Raw genomic sequence first — 18,514 nt, 5'->3', positions numbered from 1 at the left:
TATTGTTTGTCATTGCAACACTTCTTCTTTTAATCACTTCAATCACCCCAAAATGGATAAGGGCAAGGCACCAATGACCCCCGGGTATGAAAAACGCCTAAAAAAACAAGAGAGAAGACAACCGGAGCTATTGTTGGGAGGAATGCGCAGCAACCAGAACAACCAACAACCGGTCGTGCAACAAAAGCGTCGCCCACCAATGGGACGGATGGCGACGAATCAGCATCCAGGGGGGGCTCCAATGAGCCTTAAAGAGGAGATCTTACAGGAGAAACGTCGCCAGGCCGAAGAGCACGCTCGAGAGCTGGCCCAGATGAAATTCAACAACTCTTGCCGCAAGTTTACTACTAGGAGAATAAGAAAGGGCAAAGATTGGGTGCCGACATATCAGGAGGTATTAGACGAGTCCGAACGTTATCCTGAAGTTCAACAACTTTATTTTGACAGACTTCGTCGGTTGGGTATCCCATTTTCTGATGCTCGCTACAATCGATACATGGCTGGAATTACGAAAGAATGTGATGCACTGCAGAAGAAACTTGATGCACGTGAAGAAGCTGAATTTTGGGAAGTATGGGGAGATGTGCCAAATTTTCTTTATGATTGCAATGAAAAGCATACCTCGGTGGCCGCTGATGCTGAAGATGATGATGAAGATTATGATTCCGACTATTATGTCGACATAACTCAGGATTGAGAATATTAAAGACCTCGAACTTATCAAATGTACTTTTATTTGCAGTTTTTATTTTTCCAAATCATAATGATATGAGCAATATCTATTTATATTAACCTAAACAAAATTATTCATATTACCGAAAAAACGACATATTTTAGTGCTTATTTTTTATTATTGTTAATCCAAGCATTACATAAACTGAGGGATGTGTAATTTAAAGGAAACACAAGCATTACATAAAATTAAAAGAACACAAGCATTACATAAAATTAAAGGAAACACAAGCATTACATAAAGTGAAAATAAAATTACATTTGATTAAAATAATTAAAATATTTGAAATGACAAGTCTCTGCAGTTCTTGTATCTTCTTGAGTCAAACTTGTAATGCAGTAGAACAGTAGCTGCAATTTAAAGGGGTGAGTAGACAACTCATAATTAAAGTTTGATATGACAAGTCCTTGCAGTTTGATATGTTATTGAAGGATGCAGTTATTCCCCTTCAAAATAATGCATTTACAAGTGGCTAAAAATCTTTCCGGATCTGATAATAATTTTGGATTTTACAAGTCCTTTGGCTTTAAGTCTAATGCAGCCTTACTTTCTGCAGAACCTTTACTTTATGACATACTGTTCATCATGTGAACCTCTGCATTATGAGATACTACTGTTGATCATGTGAATATCAGCATTATGGGATACAACTGTTGATCATGTGAATATCAGCATTATTTCGTTGCAATGTTATGCTATGCCTATAAATAGGTTCACATACAATATGCACAATGCACACACAACCATAGACCTCACACAAGATATAGTTCATCATAAATCATGAGTTACACACCAGGTGATCTGTTTGTTGCCATGGGTAGAAAATGGTGGTGTGATGATGACTTTACCTACTCTTTAAACCCTAATTTACGATACTCCCCTCAGTCGATTACCACCATGTTGAATGAGTGGGAGTGGCGTGTGCGTAGGCATGAAGTGTGCATGGAACGTTGTGCACTAGCTGGGATTCCGATTCCTAAACAAAGGGCTCGTACTATGCCTCGAGAAACGCCGCAGCAGCTGGAGGCCGCCCTCTTCAGAGCGAGAGAAGAGGAGAATCGCATGAATCTGCGACTGCATCGTCAGAGTCTATACGATGATGCTAGGATGTTTCGGGAAGAAGGGGACCGGTTTAAGGAACAACAATACCTTGCATTGGTCACCACTCCGGATTATTATTCTGATAGTGTAATGTCGTCCGAGGACGATTAAGTGGTCTGTAGTTTCGTCGTAATTGTTTTCTGCTTTTCAATTTAAGTCGTGTTATCGTTGTTTTAATATCTTCTATGAATAAAAGTGCTGTGTTTGATCAAATGCATTCGGGACAAGATATTACATGACGTTTTCGGATTAACAAAAATAAAACAATAACAATATTATTTATCTTTTATGAGCTTAAATATGAACTTAAATATTAAAATATTATATTTTAATATAAAATAATTTTGTAATATTATATCATTATATAATATAATATTATAAAATATAATAATATAAATTATCACAATTTTCCCTTTTTTTGAATTTTTTATAAATTAAATAAACGAACTGAAAAGTGAAGAATTTTTGAGCAAACGAACAAAAAATTTCCCTACTATGTTCGCCCGTGGGGGGGGCGAACATATAAGGAAAATTCTTTGTTGTTCGCCCCTGGGAGGGGCTTCCTGCAAAAATATTTTGTGTGGTGTTCGCCCCTGGATGATTATGAATTAGGGTGGTTAGTTTTGTGAAGTGAAAAAAAAGGTGGTTAGTTTTGTAAAGATTTTGTTCCGGGTGGTTAGTAATTTGAAGGAGCCCTTCAGAGTCTCTAACTATACTTTTCTATGTGCGTTTCCCGAGGTACAGATTAAGAATTACTGACACCTTAATACCTTATCTTGACTGTAAGTTCTAGCTTGGTTTAGCTAAAATATATATAAATACACATTAATAATATACTGAGGCTCGCGCTCCATGAGAACAAGTAATGATTTGACATGGTCATGTTTATAAAACAATGTCTTTCTGATTTAGTCGCACAAAATTAAATGAAAAAGTTTGAGTGACAAGCCAAAAAAGCTGCACTATTGAAGTTATAGTTACCACCTATATTGCTGCATGCAAAGTATGAACATGAATGAAATACTGAAATATATCTACTATTTTGACAAGCTTGATTATTATTTGTACCAGAGTTGTATTGGTTGTCATTAACAACACGAAAATATCTAAATTCTGGCAACAGCCACAGGGAAAGTTTTTGTTTACATGAAAGTCAGTTTCAGACTCCAAACAAGGGATATCTGGGTAAAATTGGGCGATTAGCCGATTACAGGCAAGTGCAACACACAATACCACGAGAAAAACAAACTGGGAATGCAACAACCATATAATTATCTTTCTACAGTAATGAAAGAAGGTTGCAACGATCAACATTGTTGCAATTATTTTTGAAATTTATATATCTCCCGAGTCTCATACTCTCATTTCCACAATTACTGAAGAGCAAGAAATTAGAGCACACTGCACAACAGAAGCAGAGGAAAACAAAAGGAAAGGAAACAGAGAACTTGCAACTTCCTACAATTTTTTTTACCCCAGAAATCCTCAAGAAAAAAAAATAGATGGATATAATTAAGGGAAGTATTATCATGTACAGTGAAACCTCTTTAAAGTAATAACGTTGGGACCAGCGAAAAAAATTACTTTATCGAGTTTATTACTTTATTGAGAGTAACAATACACTATTTTCCTTATGTTGGGACTAGAAAAAAATATTACTTTAGTGAGAATATTACTTTATCGATTATTACTTAATAGAGGTTCAACTTGTATTTAATATATGAAGGCCACGAGAGTTTCCAGAAAAATACAGGAATGATGACAAGACTACGAAAAACTGGACTTAAGTGTCATGAATTGGCTGTTGTGTACTCCTCCCATAACTTCTATTGGCTTGGGGATTTTATACTAATACTTGATAACAACACATTTCCTTGTCCCCCTGTTCCAAATAATTAACTATACAAATACATATTAGACATGTATATAAATCATATCTACAAAATCCTATCAAACTATGAAGCAACTTCCATTCCTACAAAATTTATCAAATTCAGAAGCAACTATTAGAGTCTGAAACTTAGATTTTATACAATTTGAAACTAAAACTGCAATTTGCAAACTAAGCAACTGAGTAAATAAACAAATAAATAAATAAAACAAAATTATGAAAAAATCAATATGCATTTTCTTAATACAGAGATAAAGTTACAAACTCTACTTATATTAATGGATAGGATCTACAAGCCTTGCATTTACAAACACATCATAAGCCACACATAAAAAATTTCTACTGGTCTTGTCTAACAAATTAATACAGTAAAGAAATTGGAATGTTTCAGAAACAGGTCCATCCCATTTGGAGAAAAACTAAGTAATATCTTCCTCGACAATCTCAAAGTAGGTGGTGTACCTGGACTATGGCATCTTACTGTTCAATTCGAGAATGGTGAGTTTCAAAACTTCAAAGTTGGTGAGCTGCCTAGGTTGAAAAGCCCGGAACTCAAGCAGTTGTTCTTGGTGGTTTCATGCCAAATCCATGTTTCAACTTTTCCACTCTGTAAAAAAAATGTATGAATACAGTAATGTGTGGTCCATATCGTATGTGGTCTCATGTAAAATATTGGTAGTAATTATAGAAATAACAACAATGTTCATTGAGATTTATTAGAAGAGAAAAACGACACTTGTTCTTTGACTATATTGATCTTATTACTGCTACTGCGTATTGCTGTTTGCACTGCTTTTGATATTATAAAGTCAGGGGTCGCTGAGAAAACAGCAAAGCTCTGTGTACATCTTACGCTCTCCAGACCTTGCTCTGCAAGTGGGATATACTGTGTATGTGCGGTTTGGATAGGATAACGACAAAAGTTGAGACATGAAGAACTGACTAAAAAAAACAAATTTTAACCGAACTAAGGACCAAGGCAGTTTAGATATTGGAGAACAGTCCTAAATTTTATTTTAACAACCATTACTCCATTGATCGACGTATGAACTTTTCGTCGGGAGCTTAATGGATATACTGATGGTTTAAATTAGGAACAAAGGCGAAAGAAAGTAAGTATGGATCTTTTGATAATGAAATGATTGACCCTTGTTTTCCAAAATTCACTTGTATACTTCTAACTTCTTGTACTGAATGAGACTCATTAATGATTTATCATTGTCCAACAGCAAAACTTAGTTGCCGTATCAAAATTTAACGAACAAGAAAAAATATATTTTATATACTGATTTAGAACTTACGTCGGGGCAAGTTTGCCTAGGCTATCTAGCTCTTCACCAGAGTCTTCATCCAAGACTCTACCGGACATCTCAATGATATATGATCTATCTCTTTCAGTTGGGAGCCCTCTATTTCCGAGCAAAATAAGATCTTTCTGGTGAAGCTCTCTTCCATTTACATACACACCAGTATTTCCACCAGCACAATCCTCTGGTATAGGATAGCTAAACTCTTCAATATTTGGCTGCCAATAATATAACCAAGTTTAAGTTTAGAATTCAGTCGTATAAGTGCTACCATCGATGTGGATCAATAATGCATTTAAATCTTACAGGGATTATGCCAAGACAAGGTCCGCCAATCAAACCCCAAAATCCAGCTCGGGAATCATACCTGGTGCCAAGAGGAAAAGGAGGACCCTCAGTATTATGGTTTGGTAAGATTGGTCTCAAGTGTTATATAAAAAGAACTGTTACAAGGAAAATACTGAGCAGATTGTGAATCTGGCAATGAAACATAAACTTGTTAAGTAAATACGCCTCAACTTCAATATTCAGCATAGCTGTATAATATTAGAGGGTTAGAGTAATAAAACTGATGCTGGAAAGCCCAAGAAAACAGAAAGTAAACCCAAAGACCACGTATCCTAATTAGATTGTCTAAAGGATCTAGTATAAATGATTTAGTTTTTCCTTAATTAAAATTCTTTCTTTATTACATTAAAATTGCTACTTTCTCCGTAAAAATGGAAATTAGTTGAAAATGTCATAAATCTACTTTAATTGATGGCTATTTTGTACCATTTATGGATGGCCATAACTGACCGCGTATTCAAGCACCATTTTGTTGGCTTGTCTATTTTATATATGTTTTTGAGTTTAAATTTCTTTATTTATTACTTCAATATTATTATTATTGTTTTTTGATAAGTACTTCAATGTTATAGTTAAATCTTTTAATATTTAGATTTTTTGTTACATTATTTTAGTGTAATCACTACTTTGAAGATATTTTGTTTTATCTTTTCAGATTTGTTCTATTTTCAGACATGAATGTTTTATTATCTAAATTTCCGAGGATATCTTTGCATGTCTCTTAGTCAGATGATAAAATTTCTTGATGAAATAACTCCATTTTTACGGGTATCATACTTCGATGCAATTCATCCATGTGAAAGTCATTTTTATCAAAAAAAATTAATATAAAATTAAATTCATGTAAGGGCCTAAAATGCAATATTAATGTTATTCAAGTGACTTGATCGTCGAACCTACTCCTCAATGCTGTTAGGCTGTTATATAGAACTAAAAATCATGATAAAGACTTGATTTTTGTTCTTTCCCAAATAAGTGAAGCATTAAATTCTTTCTTCATTCACTATATGTTTAATGTTAACTGCTAAAATTATAGGCATGGATGCCCACAACAAGATAAACGCACCTGAGAAGAAAAAACAACCAATTATATTTTGTAGAAGTATATTCTTACCAGTATTGTCCGGGTTGGATTGGTCCAGCTACTTTTTCAGCCTTTTTAACCAACTGATTTGGGATAGGATGCCCATTAACTGCAACACCAATTCTTTCTTGCTCAACATTCTGACTTGATCTAGATTTGTCTTTAAAGCTTTTCTTTATGATACCTGCAAAGAATGATGAACTCCCTTTCTTTTCTCTCAGCTGGTTTCCTTCTCTGCCTGCATTCCCTGAATCTGTTGAAACTCCAGTATTACCATACTCTCTGGATGATATATCCAATTCAGTCGCAACTGATACATCTTGCATGGAATTTTGCCTTGAGGTAACCTTCTTGACTATAATTTTATCCTGCTCTGACCGGCCACTTTGGTTTTCATTTCCAACTTGGTTGACCATATTACATGTACCTGAATAATCAAAATGAACTTGAAGTGGTGAACCGGAGGGTGGTCGAGGGTTTTCAGTGTTAAGTACATGTTCATCAGACTTGGCTTCTTCCTGTATACCAATTAAAGCATTCGAGCTATCTTCATCCACAGAAGTACAAGAAACTGTAGATTGAAGGCTCCTCATATCGACAGAGTGATCTGAGCTTAAGTCTTGGCCTACAGTTGATGAAGTTAGTTTTAGATCCATCGAGTGAAAATCATTGCCGGTGCTCTCATAGTCATCTGAGGACATATCCATGCTACCCCACTTCATTTGCTGATAATTTAAACTATCTTCTTTAGCCACCATGTTAGAGCGATTGTCAACCTTTCCAGGAACTCTCTTCACACCATCGCCATGGGTGAAAACAAGTTTATTGTCTGATACTACTAATAAGATGACCTTAAAGCACACTGCACACTTCAATTTCTTTTGACTTTTCCTTGTCTTGAAAATTGTCTTTGGAAGTTGGAGCACTTCAAGACAATTGCAGCATGCGATGAATGGAGCACCACCAGCAACAGGGCGGCAACGACTTCCTTCACTTGCTAGCACGACCCTTGGACGCCGCTGACGATTAATACCCCCGTTAAAGTTCGGATCATTAGCCAATCTTGCATTCTGATGTGGATTATGAAAATCATGTGAAGCAAATCGTGAATTAAAATCCGGGGGACCAAAACCAGCACCAGAATGTTCAGGATGGTAGAACATCAGATTGTTTGGAACATCAGCAAACTTTCTATGACAGGAGATAGAAGGTGGGTTTGGTTGAAGAACATGTGGATATTTGTTGTAGCAATGCAAACAAAAGCAAGATGAAGGATGAGGGTCTATGTTATGTGTATACGGTTCAATCATATCTAATTCCGCCATATCATTACTTATATACCGTCCAGGAAAATACTGATGAGCTGGCTGTTGTAAATTATGAGGTGCTTGGTTAGTAAGTGCGCGAAGCATCTGAGACCTAAAAGGGTCCTCAAAACCTGGCAGTTGACTCGGTGTATGCATAGGAGTATAAAAGCTTTGCATAGCCATTTCACGACTATTTGTAAATGGAGATGGCTCAGCATAATGACTGATATAAGAAGGTCCTGCCACATTCTTATCAGGGATTGAATATTGCAATGATGTCTTTTTCTGCCCAAAAGACCCGTCAGGGAACCAATTATCTGAACGAGTGTAAGGATCCTGACGAACAGCCCTCCCACTTAATGGAACCTTTTCTTTGGGATTCTCCACTATTTTAGTCCTACTAAGTTGGTCCCTTAGCTCATCCAACTTTCTTAAAAGCTCGGTGCGATCTTGCTCAAGATGCTCGACCTTCTTCAATTCATCGACGTCAATCTGATTCTTCATCCGTTTGGCTATTACATCATAATCAATATTAGATCCAAACTGGTGATTTGCAGTAATCTTTTCTGAGTACTTTGAAGTTGAATACCTCAAACCTGCAGCATCAGCCCTTTGGTTGCTATGGAACCGTTCCGTCTCACCGCATGCTCTCCAGTCTGATAAATGCCCAGAACCTCTAAAATCACTAGCTTTCCCGATCCAGGGATTCGTCTCCTCATCTTCCTCAACAACCTTTTTATCCCTATTAGTCATTGAGCTATTCCTATATTTCTCAGCCCTATCAACAATAATTTCCTTTCTCTCGAATGTATTAGTAGAAGTACCGCTTGAGCTGACATCATTACTCGAATTGATCACAGGTTTCTCAACATATTCAGAATTCTCTATTGAGTCTGAAAATTTCTCCAGACCCCCTCCACCTGCTCTTTCTTCCTGTAAATTCTCTGATAACGTATCTACCTCTGCATCTTTCTCCCTTGCTATGAAATTAAACCCAAATCCATTTTCAACACAACCCACCAATTCAAAACAAGCAACATTTACAAAATCTAAACTTTACAAATAAAACTTTCTGAGATTCAAACACACTAAGTTTATCCCAGCAACTTACCACATCAGCTAGACATTAAAAAATATTGCCTTTAACCAAACAACTTTCCACATTAATCACAGATAACAATCCAAGCTTTAAGCCAGAAACTTGCCACATTAATTAGAAATAAAATAGTGAACTTTACACATAAACTTACCACATTCATTGAAACTCAGACATGATACAATAAACAATAAATAGAAAAATCTCCACAGGACATGATAACGAAAGAGGACAGAAAAGCATTTGCATTATTTCAATCAATATTTCATGAAAAACAAACGTGATGTTGAAAATGACAGAAGGGGGTACCTCTAAGAATAGTGCCACAAGCACCACACTGATAAACAGAGTAATCAGGGAGCTCAGTGAGCAGATTTTCACACTTTGGGCAACGGACCAACCTAACTTGTGCAGCTTCAGACGTCATTGCACGCTCAACAAACCAAATTAAACATCCAAGTCTTCAATTTAGTAGAAAAATGTTGAGTAATAAAACACCAAAAAGGTGATTCAGGGCATAATAATGCACTAGTTGGGACTTGGAAATAAAGGGTGAAACTTGATTGAGCCAAGAAAATGCTTTTCTTGGTTTTTTTTAAAAGGGGAGAGAGAGAGAGAGAGAATCTGACTTGTCTGCAGCAACAAGGGCAAAGGGAGTATGACTGGACGCAGTGGGGTGGATTCAAGCAGTGCAATGTGCGAACAAAATAGGATATGGTCCAAAAGAAGAATAAAGAGAGGTAGAAACCATGGTCTGTCTTTTGGATAAAAGTAAGAAAACATCGAGCATCTGGGCTGCTCTTTGCTTTCTCTCTTTCTTTTTCTTTGTGGAGAATTATAGTATCTACATTTGAATTGTTGAGTTGAGTGAAAGCTGAATCCACAAATAATTCTTTTAGTTGCAGTGACAGAGGCCGAGTCTCGCAGAGGGGATTGATGAGTACGATAATACATGGGTGCAAGTCGGCTGCACTCTCTTCATTTTAATATTTGTAAAATTCATTCGCCGCCTTTTCCTTTTTCATTAACCATGTCTATGTATTTCTATTTTTTTCCACCACCGTTTCTTTATAATTATAATTTCAGATATATTTATAACTAATTTTTTTCATCCAATTAATTTTAATATATATATATATATATATATACACTCTTAAAAGTTATAATGATTAAATAAACACAAAACACATATTGTCCCATATTTATAAATTCAATATTTTAGATCTAGTTTTGACAATGATATGAGTGTATAATCTTAATATATATTTAAAAGTTTACCTGAAACAAAAAATAAACAATAATTAATATTAAAATTCGCCGACCTTGTATATACATGTAATAAGAATAAAAAATTTGACCTATTAAATACATATCAATATTAAAAATCATATTAGTGCATGATTTCAATATACACTAAATCTAAAAATTTGTCTATAAAAAATTGGAAATAAAACAAGAGTTTTTTTGTTGACTAACAACTACTTTTATTTAGATGAGAGGCTTTAATCGGTGTAGAATTTTATGCATAAAAAAATCGTCACTATTAATAGGATAATCGTAACAAAAATTCAATATTTCAATAAATAAAAAATGATTTCATAAAACAAAAATTACAAATTTAACCCCATTTCAAATTCAACGTTCTCAAATGTATGTATGACAAAAATCGAAAAATTAACCACATCATAATTCAAATAACTAAATTATAAACTATATCGCCTAAATGATGATTAAAAAGTAAATCTGTATAAAATTAAGATAGTCTTACATTATAAAAACAAGTGTGATTAGGAAAGATTTATAAATATATAAAAGGGATTTAGTTATAGAAAATCATTGATCTCGGATGATTTATACAAATAATTTGTTAAATAAATTTAACTTTTTATGAACTCAATTGAAATTTATTTAGGCAAGTGTAATATAGGGAAATGATAAATATAATTAATGTTAGTATTGTGAAATATATAATTAATAGTTAGGAAAAAAAGTGTTGATAAACAATTGAGATAAAATCATAGGGACTGCTTGGGAAGACGAACTTCTGGTTTTTTTTATAAAAATTCGGTTCCAATTTTTTTTTGTCTGTTTGTGTAAAAATGAAAAATATTTATAAAAAAGTTGAAAATATTGGTTTTTGTTTTAAAATTTTCATAATCACATGAAAATTAAAAAACGTGTTCTGTGGCGCCGGTTTTTTTGATTGATGCTCATTACAGGGTAACCCTCAGAAAATCTGATTCATATACATCATAATAAATGAATCATAAGCCCGCCCCATTAGGCGAGGGACTGGCCCAAGCCGTTCTATCACCTATGCCCCCCCTTCCCAGAGCCTAATGAACTGGCCAAGTCCTTTTATTTACAATAATAACATTATTATCATCATTATCTCAAGTAGAATAATGCTTCTGTGATTCCAAGGGTTGCTGTTTCTTTACTTTTAAGTGGACCTGCTTTTGCCTGATCATTCAAATATATGCATTTTAACAACTACTAACATGCATGTATGCTGTAACAAATGAAACACAAATTTATTTTAATAATAGAAAGTAATAATTAAACTATTTGTTTTAAAATAAAATGTTTAAAATTATAAATTTGTTTGTTAAAAGCATTAGTTTATTTAATATAATAAATAAATATATAAATCATTAAATTAAGTATTTCTTACTACACATAATTTTGGAAGAGTATTAATTGAAAAGGTGAGAAATAGATAAATACTAATAGAAGTATAAATCAAGGCATAAAATACTATATTGAAAAGATCACCGGCATGTTTGGTCAATAAGCACTTTCTAATTTATAAAGTAGAAGCAGTACAATTTGGTAAAAGAAGTTGAGTGAGTCGCAATTTTGAAATGTTAGTTTTTTTTTTCTAGGCTTTGATAATTTGTATTTTATTATAATATTTTCAAGAATTTAATATGTAATTAATTTTATTTATTAATAAAATTACTTGTATATGCATTTTAACAACTACTAACATGCATGTATGCTGTAATAAATGAAACACAGATTTATTTTAATAATAGAAAGTAATAATTAAATTATTTTTTTAAATAAAATGTTTAAAATTATAAATTTGTTTGTTAGAAGCATTAGTTTATTTAATATAATAAATAAATATATAAATCATTAAATTAAGTATTTCTTACTCCGCATAATTTTGGAAGGAGTATTAATTGAAAAGGCGAGAAATAGATAAATACTAATAGGAGTATAAACTAAGGCATAAAATACTAAATTGAAAAGATCACCGGCATGTTTGGTATAAGTACAATTTGGTAAAAGAAGTTGAGTGAGTCACAATTTTGAAATGTTAGTTTTTTTCGAGACTTTAATAATTTGGATTTTATTATGATATTTTCAAAAATTTAATATGTAATTAATTTTATTTATTAATAAAATTACTTGTATATGCATTTTAACAACTACTAACATGCATGCATGTTGTAATAAATGAAACACAAATTTATTTTAATAATAGAAAGTAATAAGTAAACTATTTTCTTAAAATAAAATGTTTAAAATTATAAACTTGTTTGTTAAAAGCATTAGTTTATTTAATATAATAAATAAATATATAAATCATTAAATTAAGTATTTCTTACTACACATAATTTTGGAAGGAGTATTAATTGAAAATGCGAGAAATAGATAAATACTAATAGGAGTATAAACTAAGACATAAAATACTAAACTGAAAAGATCACCGGTATGTTTGGTCAATAAGCACTTCTTAACTTATAAATTAGAAGCAGTACAATTTGGTAAAAGAACAATTTGGTAAAAGAAGTTGAGTGAGCCACAATTTTTAAATAATAGTTGTTTTCGAGACTTTAATAATTTGTATTTTATTATGATATTTTCAAAAATTTAATATGTAATTAATTTTATTTATTAATAAAATTACTTGTACTTTAATAATTTTATTTTATTTTCTTGATTTATAAATTTAAATTACCAAACATTCAATTGAATTATAAATAAAATTATCAAAACACATTTAATGTCCTATAAATCAAATTGACTTATTATTTATAATTTGTTTTGTTTAAATAACAAATCCCCTTAAGCTAAACCTGGTGAATAGAAAGTATTTAAAAAAACAAGTTGGTCTAAAATTATTGCAAGTAAACAAGAAATGAAAAAGTTTAGTGGAGTTGAGATTAGAAAACATAGATGCATTAATAGTACAAGCACAAGTAGAACGAGTGGAGACGCCGCCGCATTACACGAACTTTAACAACTCTCGTCGTCTGGAAAGGGGGTTTTAGTTGGTGTCAAACACTAATCACCGGCCGGCCGTCCGATCATTTAAGTAATATTATATCTAATCATTCGATTCGATGTCTTCAGAGGATGTGAAAAGGAACGACTCTGCTGTCTCCACCATCGTCAATCTGGCCGAGGAAGCTAAGCTTGTTAAACCTCCCTCTTTAGAGCTCCTCAGTATCTGCAAGTCTCTTCTCGCCGGAGGTGTTGCCGGCGGCGTGTAAGCCCCTTCTCCATACATTGCCTTGTTATCAATTGGATCATTAATCCCCGTCGTTTTTTAATTACAATACTAGTTTATCATTTCGATTTTCTAACATATAACATCGTCTTGTCAATCTTTATAATTAAAGCGCCGTTTGTTTCTCTCCAGACCTGCCTTTAGGTTAAAACTTAATCAAAACTGCGTCTTCTTCTCTCTCTCTCTGTTTTTTTTAAAACTATTTAGCAAGATACAGGAATCAAGCAATCCCGTTTGAAGTTTAGATTTTTCTTTCACGTATAAATAGGACTTGTCATGAAATATATGTGCATGCCAGGATCCACACCAATGCTTCTACTGCATTTTGCTTTCTTTGACAACAAATCTTGTTCAGTATCTCCTCTTTCTTTTCTTTTTTCCCAAACAGGAATAGCTTTAAACATATTTTCTAGTGTTATGTGAAAGATTGTGTTTGGTCGTGAAAATTAGCTTTAACTTGTTTGCCTTTCCTTTTCTTTCTTTTCTTGGTGAAATACTATTGTAGTTCTCGTACATGACATTGCTTGCTTTTGAATTATTAATGAATCATCTCAATCGGTCTGACAACAATCGGCTTTTGCAAGGCAGTAGTTTCAAGTTTGTATAGTTTTTCCATGGAAAATGAGCAACTTAATCATGTATGTTGTCGTGTAGAATAACATACATTAGTTTTCTAATGTTGTGCCTCGAAAATTCTACCTCTGGATACACAATTCCATGTCCAACTTGCATTTGATAAACATGCCGTGCCTTTGAGAGGGTTGAAACTTGATAATTATCTATATATATATATATATATCATGTGCTTCGGCTTGATTACGCAGAACCTTATTCAATTATAGAAGTCATTAGTTTATTAAATATTACAGATTGTTATTTATATATATATTTCAGGTCCCGGACTGCTGTAGCTCCTCTGGAACGACTGAAAATATTGCTACAGGTTGGCCACCTTTCTACATGATTGTGACAATGTTTGTTTTAGTTTGCTAAGTATTTTCCATTTTTAACCTTTTCTACTCCTTTCTATGTGTTAAAAAAAATGATAGAATATAGGAGTCGTTTGGTTGGGTGGTAGGTATCATGAATCAGGTATGGGTATAGAATCAACTAAACCTATACCTCATCTTTGGTTGAAATTTTATTTATTCTCATACCCATACCTCAAACCACCAAGATATGATTTTTTTGAAAGGGGGAGGTGAATATTAGAAGGTGGTACGAGTATCATTTTTAATTTTATTTTTTATCATTCCAAAAAACATTAATAATGACAAAAAAATATTTATATTTACAAATAAATGTTTTTAATAATAAAAAAAATATTTGCATTTTTTGATATAATAGAATAATTTAGTTTAGTCAATAACATAATAATATTTAAAATTAAACAGATTCATTCTACATGTGATATTAGAAGGGATACCTTAACCACATACCATCCTAACCTGATTCCAGGCTCTAACCCCATAGTAGTATACCACATAAATTTTTTGCTTATTTATTTTTTAGTTAGTTTGAACTTGTGGGCTACATCTGTGTGTTGTATCGTGATGGAATTTGTGATTGTAGTCTATGCATGGTTGCGAAATAAATTGTGTCGATAATGCTGAACTACGAGTCCAGTAGACGAGGATTTTTGCTTTTCTCGACATATTGATCTATTAGCAACAACTGTTCAATTGAAATGGTAAAGCTTACATTTTGATTTTTCTGATACAAAGACTACTTATTAAGCGAGCTGTGTGGTATGCAGGTTCAAAACCCTCACAACATGAAGTATAATGGCACCCTTCAAGGTTTAAAATATATATGGAGAACTGAGGGTTTTAAGGGACTGTTCAAAGGCAATGGTACTAATTGTGCTCGCATTGTTCCAAATTCAGCTGTGAAATTCTTCAGTTATGAGCAAGCTTCAAGGTATGCCTCTTCACAGTGACTAAGATTTATTTAACAAGCAACTTTTCACATCTTGTCTAAAAAAATAAAATTCATTATATATTTTCTATGTCTAATGTTTCTCCATCCACTGCTTTTTCAATTTACCTTGAAACAGGGGTATCTTGTGGCTGTATCAGCAGCAAACTGGCAATGGTATGTTTATTTTTGTACTCTACTATTGCAATTCAGTAGTTTCTACATATTAAACTAAAATTAAGTGTACTTGAAATATTTTCTATGCTCGGCTATCTGCGTGAGGACCATAAGGCCAAAGCATCATTGTCTCTCAAGGCATTTATGAGATTACTCCTATAAACAAACAACTGTGTACTTGTGGATAGCTAATATATTTTTACGTCAGATTTTCTATTTAATCATAATATGCTAGTATGTTATCCCTTTGCTGTAGTTCAAGAGTTGTAGCTGTTTCAGTTCTTCAATTCCAACGGTTTTAGATGAAGAAAATCTTAATTATCTATTTTTATTTTGGCAGAGGATGCTCAGCTGACTCCTTTATTGCGCCTTGGAGCTGGAGCTTGTGCTGGAATAATTGCAATGTCTGCCACTTATCCTTTGGACATGGTGCGAGGAAGATTAACTGTACAGGTATCACTTTGTTTTTTTTAGTCGGGAGATTTTTATATTCAGAGTTTGTGGGGATCCTGTTCCAGTGCCTGCAGGCTTCATATTCTCATTTACTTTTCACTAAATTTGCAGACGGAGGCCTCTCCTTATCAATACAGAGGAATGTTTCATGCTTTGTCAACTGTGCTTCGTCAGGAAGGCCCACGTGCTCTATATAGGGGCTGGGTTCCTTCTGTTATTGGTGTCGTAAGTATTATATTTATAATTTCTTATGTAATCTATCAAAGAGTTTCCGCTTTTATTTTATTAGGTGGTTCTGTGGCTTTCAATTTAGTTATCTGCAATGAGACACAATTCTGAATATATTCAGGTCTAGCTTTTTATTTACACTTCACACCATCAGAATTCTTTTAGTTCACATTATCCAGTATTCACGGCCACGGTCAATTATTTCCGGAAAATAAAAGATGTATTTTTAAGAAAGTATCACATATTTGACTCTTGCAGAAAGATGCCTTTTTTTAGACCTATTGTTTCCATTGGTCAACATCTCCTTTCAAGTTTCAACTTTTTTTCTATGTAAAGTTCCAATGTGTTCAATTTTGTGCATCTTAAGGATACCTGTTCTTAAGTTTGCCCCTGTGCTTTTTATACATCTAAGTGGGTGCACAAAACAAATGGTAGCAAGGCAGGAATTTTGTGTTCAGAAAGCCATCAACTTTATGTGGACTGTGCAGAGTAGTAACTAGTTTCAAATGGGACTTTCTAGTAACATGTGGGGGAATAGAAAATTTTGTAGCTTTGGTTTTTTTAAGGACATTGTAGCTTTAAATTTTATAGAAAAACATTGTGGCCTTAGTTTTTATCTTGAAAATTGGTGTTATATATAAGAGGAGAATAAACCCAACAAACAGGGCCATTATCAATTATATTATTTTTGGACTTTGTAGAACAAAAACTTGTTTCGAATGGGACTCGGTACCTGTAAGATACGGAGAAATGGAAAAACATTGTAGCTTTAAGTTAATCTAAATAAGTCATCTATGAATTTAAATTCTAACGGAAATGAAAAGATTCTGTACCGTTGTGCACTGCTATTCTTGTGTAAGTCCGATTTGTGTAGATTCCTACGTGTTCTGTTCTGAGAAAGCCCTGGTCACATTATCTATTGGATATTGTTATGCCGCTGTTAAGATATATGGAAATTAATGAAGGCACTTCTAATGGAATTGGTTTTAATCTTCTCTTTGTTTTTATACAGGTTCCGTATGTGGGCCTCAACTTTGCTGTTTACGAATCTCTAAAGGATTGGTTAATAAAATCTGACCCGCTTGGACTTAATGATGGTTCTGATTTGGGTGTTATCACAAGGCTTGCCTGTGGGGCTGCTGCAGGAACTGTTGGTCAAACTGTTGCTTATCCTCTTGATGTTGTTCGGAGAAGGATGCAAATGGTAGGATGGAAAGATGCATCTTCCATCATCGTTGGTGATGGGGGGAGCAAGGCTCCTCTGGAATATACTGGGATGATTGATGCCTTCAGAAAGACTGTCAAGTATGAGGGATTCAGAGCTTTATATAAGGGTTTGGTCCCCAACTCTGTTAAGGTCAGTGAGTCGCCAAAAGTTTGTATTATTGATGCTAGGATTTAGTCACGAACGAACCGCTCAAGCTATATATCTAAGCCTCATTTTTGACTTTGATGTTATCTTATTTAGGTGGTCCCTTCAATAGCAATTGCATTTGTGGCTTACGAACAAGTGAAGGACATTTTAAAAGTCGAGATTAGAATATCCGACTAACACGGGAGTTCTAATTTATAAAGCTTGCAATTTTTGTAGATGAAAGGGGGGAGAGAGCTCAACTTGAGAGTTTACATCCTCTTTCTTGAAGAAAACTAGTGATGTTTATTCTTGCTTTCCTTGTTTAGATCATTTCAAGTTTTATTTGACCATATGCATATTTGTGCTTGTCTAGACGCTCTGTCAATAAATTGCAAGGATAGTAGGAAGTACTGCCTTGCTGTATTTGTATTTGGTACTGTATCCATTAATAATTTACATTGCTCCACCTGAGTTAATTCTGAGAAGTAATGGTCTTGCACTGTTTAATGAATCTGGTGCATGGTTGCATGAATTTCTTGCGAATTTTGCTGGGCTGGAGTTAATAATCTTCGGTTGTACTCTGTAGAGATCATAGTAAAAGGACTATATATAGGACAATCATTGTACCGTATACATTATTTACATAATATATATTGATTTTTTTTTTTTTGAAACTATATATTGATTGTTATTCCTATTATAAATGAAGAAATATTAATCAAGAAACATGAAGTCAATATGAAATAAATATTTTCTTTTTCTTACAAAATAACAAATATGAAAATAATGATTTAAAATTAATGAAATAACGCTTTAACACATAAATATTGGAAAAACATTTACATATAAATGATAAAATAGTTATTATTTATACTTTTCACTTACGATCTAAAAAAATTATAAAGTCTAAATATCATAAGATAAAATATACTTAACCTTTTGATAACATTTTTTTTTTTTGATTTAATCAAATTTATATACGTTATCATAAAAGCT

General features: G+C 33.3%; 2 protein-coding genes across 2 annotated transcripts; one reads left to right on the top strand and one right to left on the bottom strand.

Annotated features, from left to right (window-relative positions):
* Nucleotides 1–3,905: 3,905 nt before the first annotated feature.
* LOC108209176 (protein ENHANCED DISEASE RESISTANCE 4) lies at nt 3,906–9,803 on the bottom strand. The gene is made up of 5 exons (XM_017379957.2): nt 9,177–9,803; nt 6,495–8,751; nt 5,339–5,399; nt 5,027–5,250; nt 3,906–4,332 (listed from the first exon to the last, which is right to left on the bottom strand). The coding sequence occupies exons 1-5, from the start codon at nt 9,292–9,294 to the stop codon at nt 4,278–4,280; spliced, it is 2,715 nt and encodes a 904-aa protein (XP_017235446.1). The 5' UTR covers nt 9,295–9,803; the 3' UTR covers nt 3,906–4,277.
* A 3,201-nt stretch (nt 9,804–13,004) lies between these two features.
* Nucleotides 13,005–18,050, top strand: LOC108210184 (mitochondrial adenine nucleotide transporter ADNT1). Its single transcript, XM_017381465.2, has 8 exons — nt 13,005–13,368; nt 14,284–14,332; nt 15,146–15,309; nt 15,446–15,483; nt 15,824–15,936; nt 16,048–16,161; nt 17,177–17,521; nt 17,633–18,050. The coding sequence occupies exons 1-8, from the start codon at nt 13,223–13,225 to the stop codon at nt 17,714–17,716; spliced, it is 1,053 nt and encodes a 350-aa protein (XP_017236954.1). The 5' UTR covers nt 13,005–13,222; the 3' UTR covers nt 17,717–18,050.
* The last annotated feature ends 464 nt before the right edge of the window (nt 18,051–18,514 follow it).

The sequence above is a fragment of the Daucus carota genome, chromosome 2 (assembly GCF_001625215.2).
Source record: "Daucus carota subsp. sativus chromosome 2, DH1 v3.0, whole genome shotgun sequence".
In the NCBI taxonomy this organism is placed as follows: Eukaryota; Viridiplantae; Streptophyta; class Magnoliopsida; order Apiales; family Apiaceae; genus Daucus; species Daucus carota.
This window is presented reverse-complemented; position numbering and strand designations above follow the sequence as displayed.

What these genes read in the sequence shown, in the direction of transcription:
- LOC108209176 (XM_017379957.2), bottom strand. Translation starts at nt 9,294, where the DNA reads ATGACGTCTGAAGCTGCACAAGTTAGGTTGGTCCGTTGCCCAAAGTGT. An exon ending in CTTGTCTTGGCATAATCCCT is followed by an intron (nt 5,251 to 5,338) that starts GTAAGATTTAAA and finishes TATTATTGGCAG; the next exon opens with CCAAATATTGAAGAGTTTAG. An exon ending in CTAGGCAAACTTGCCCCGAC is followed by an intron (nt 4,333 to 5,026) that starts GTAAGTTCTAAA and finishes TTTTTTTTACAG; the next exon opens with AGTGGAAAAGTTGAAACATG.
- LOC108210184 (XM_017381465.2), top strand. Translation starts at nt 13,223, where the DNA reads ATGTCTTCAGAGGATGTGAAAAGGAACGACTCTGCTGTCTCCACCATC. An exon ending in TCAGCAGCAAACTGGCAATG is followed by an intron (nt 15,484 to 15,823) that starts GTATGTTTATTT and finishes TTATTTTGGCAG; the next exon opens with AGGATGCTCAGCTGACTCCT. An exon ending in TTCCTTCTGTTATTGGTGTC is followed by an intron (nt 16,162 to 17,176) that starts GTAAGTATTATA and finishes GTTTTTATACAG; the next exon opens with GTTCCGTATGTGGGCCTCAA.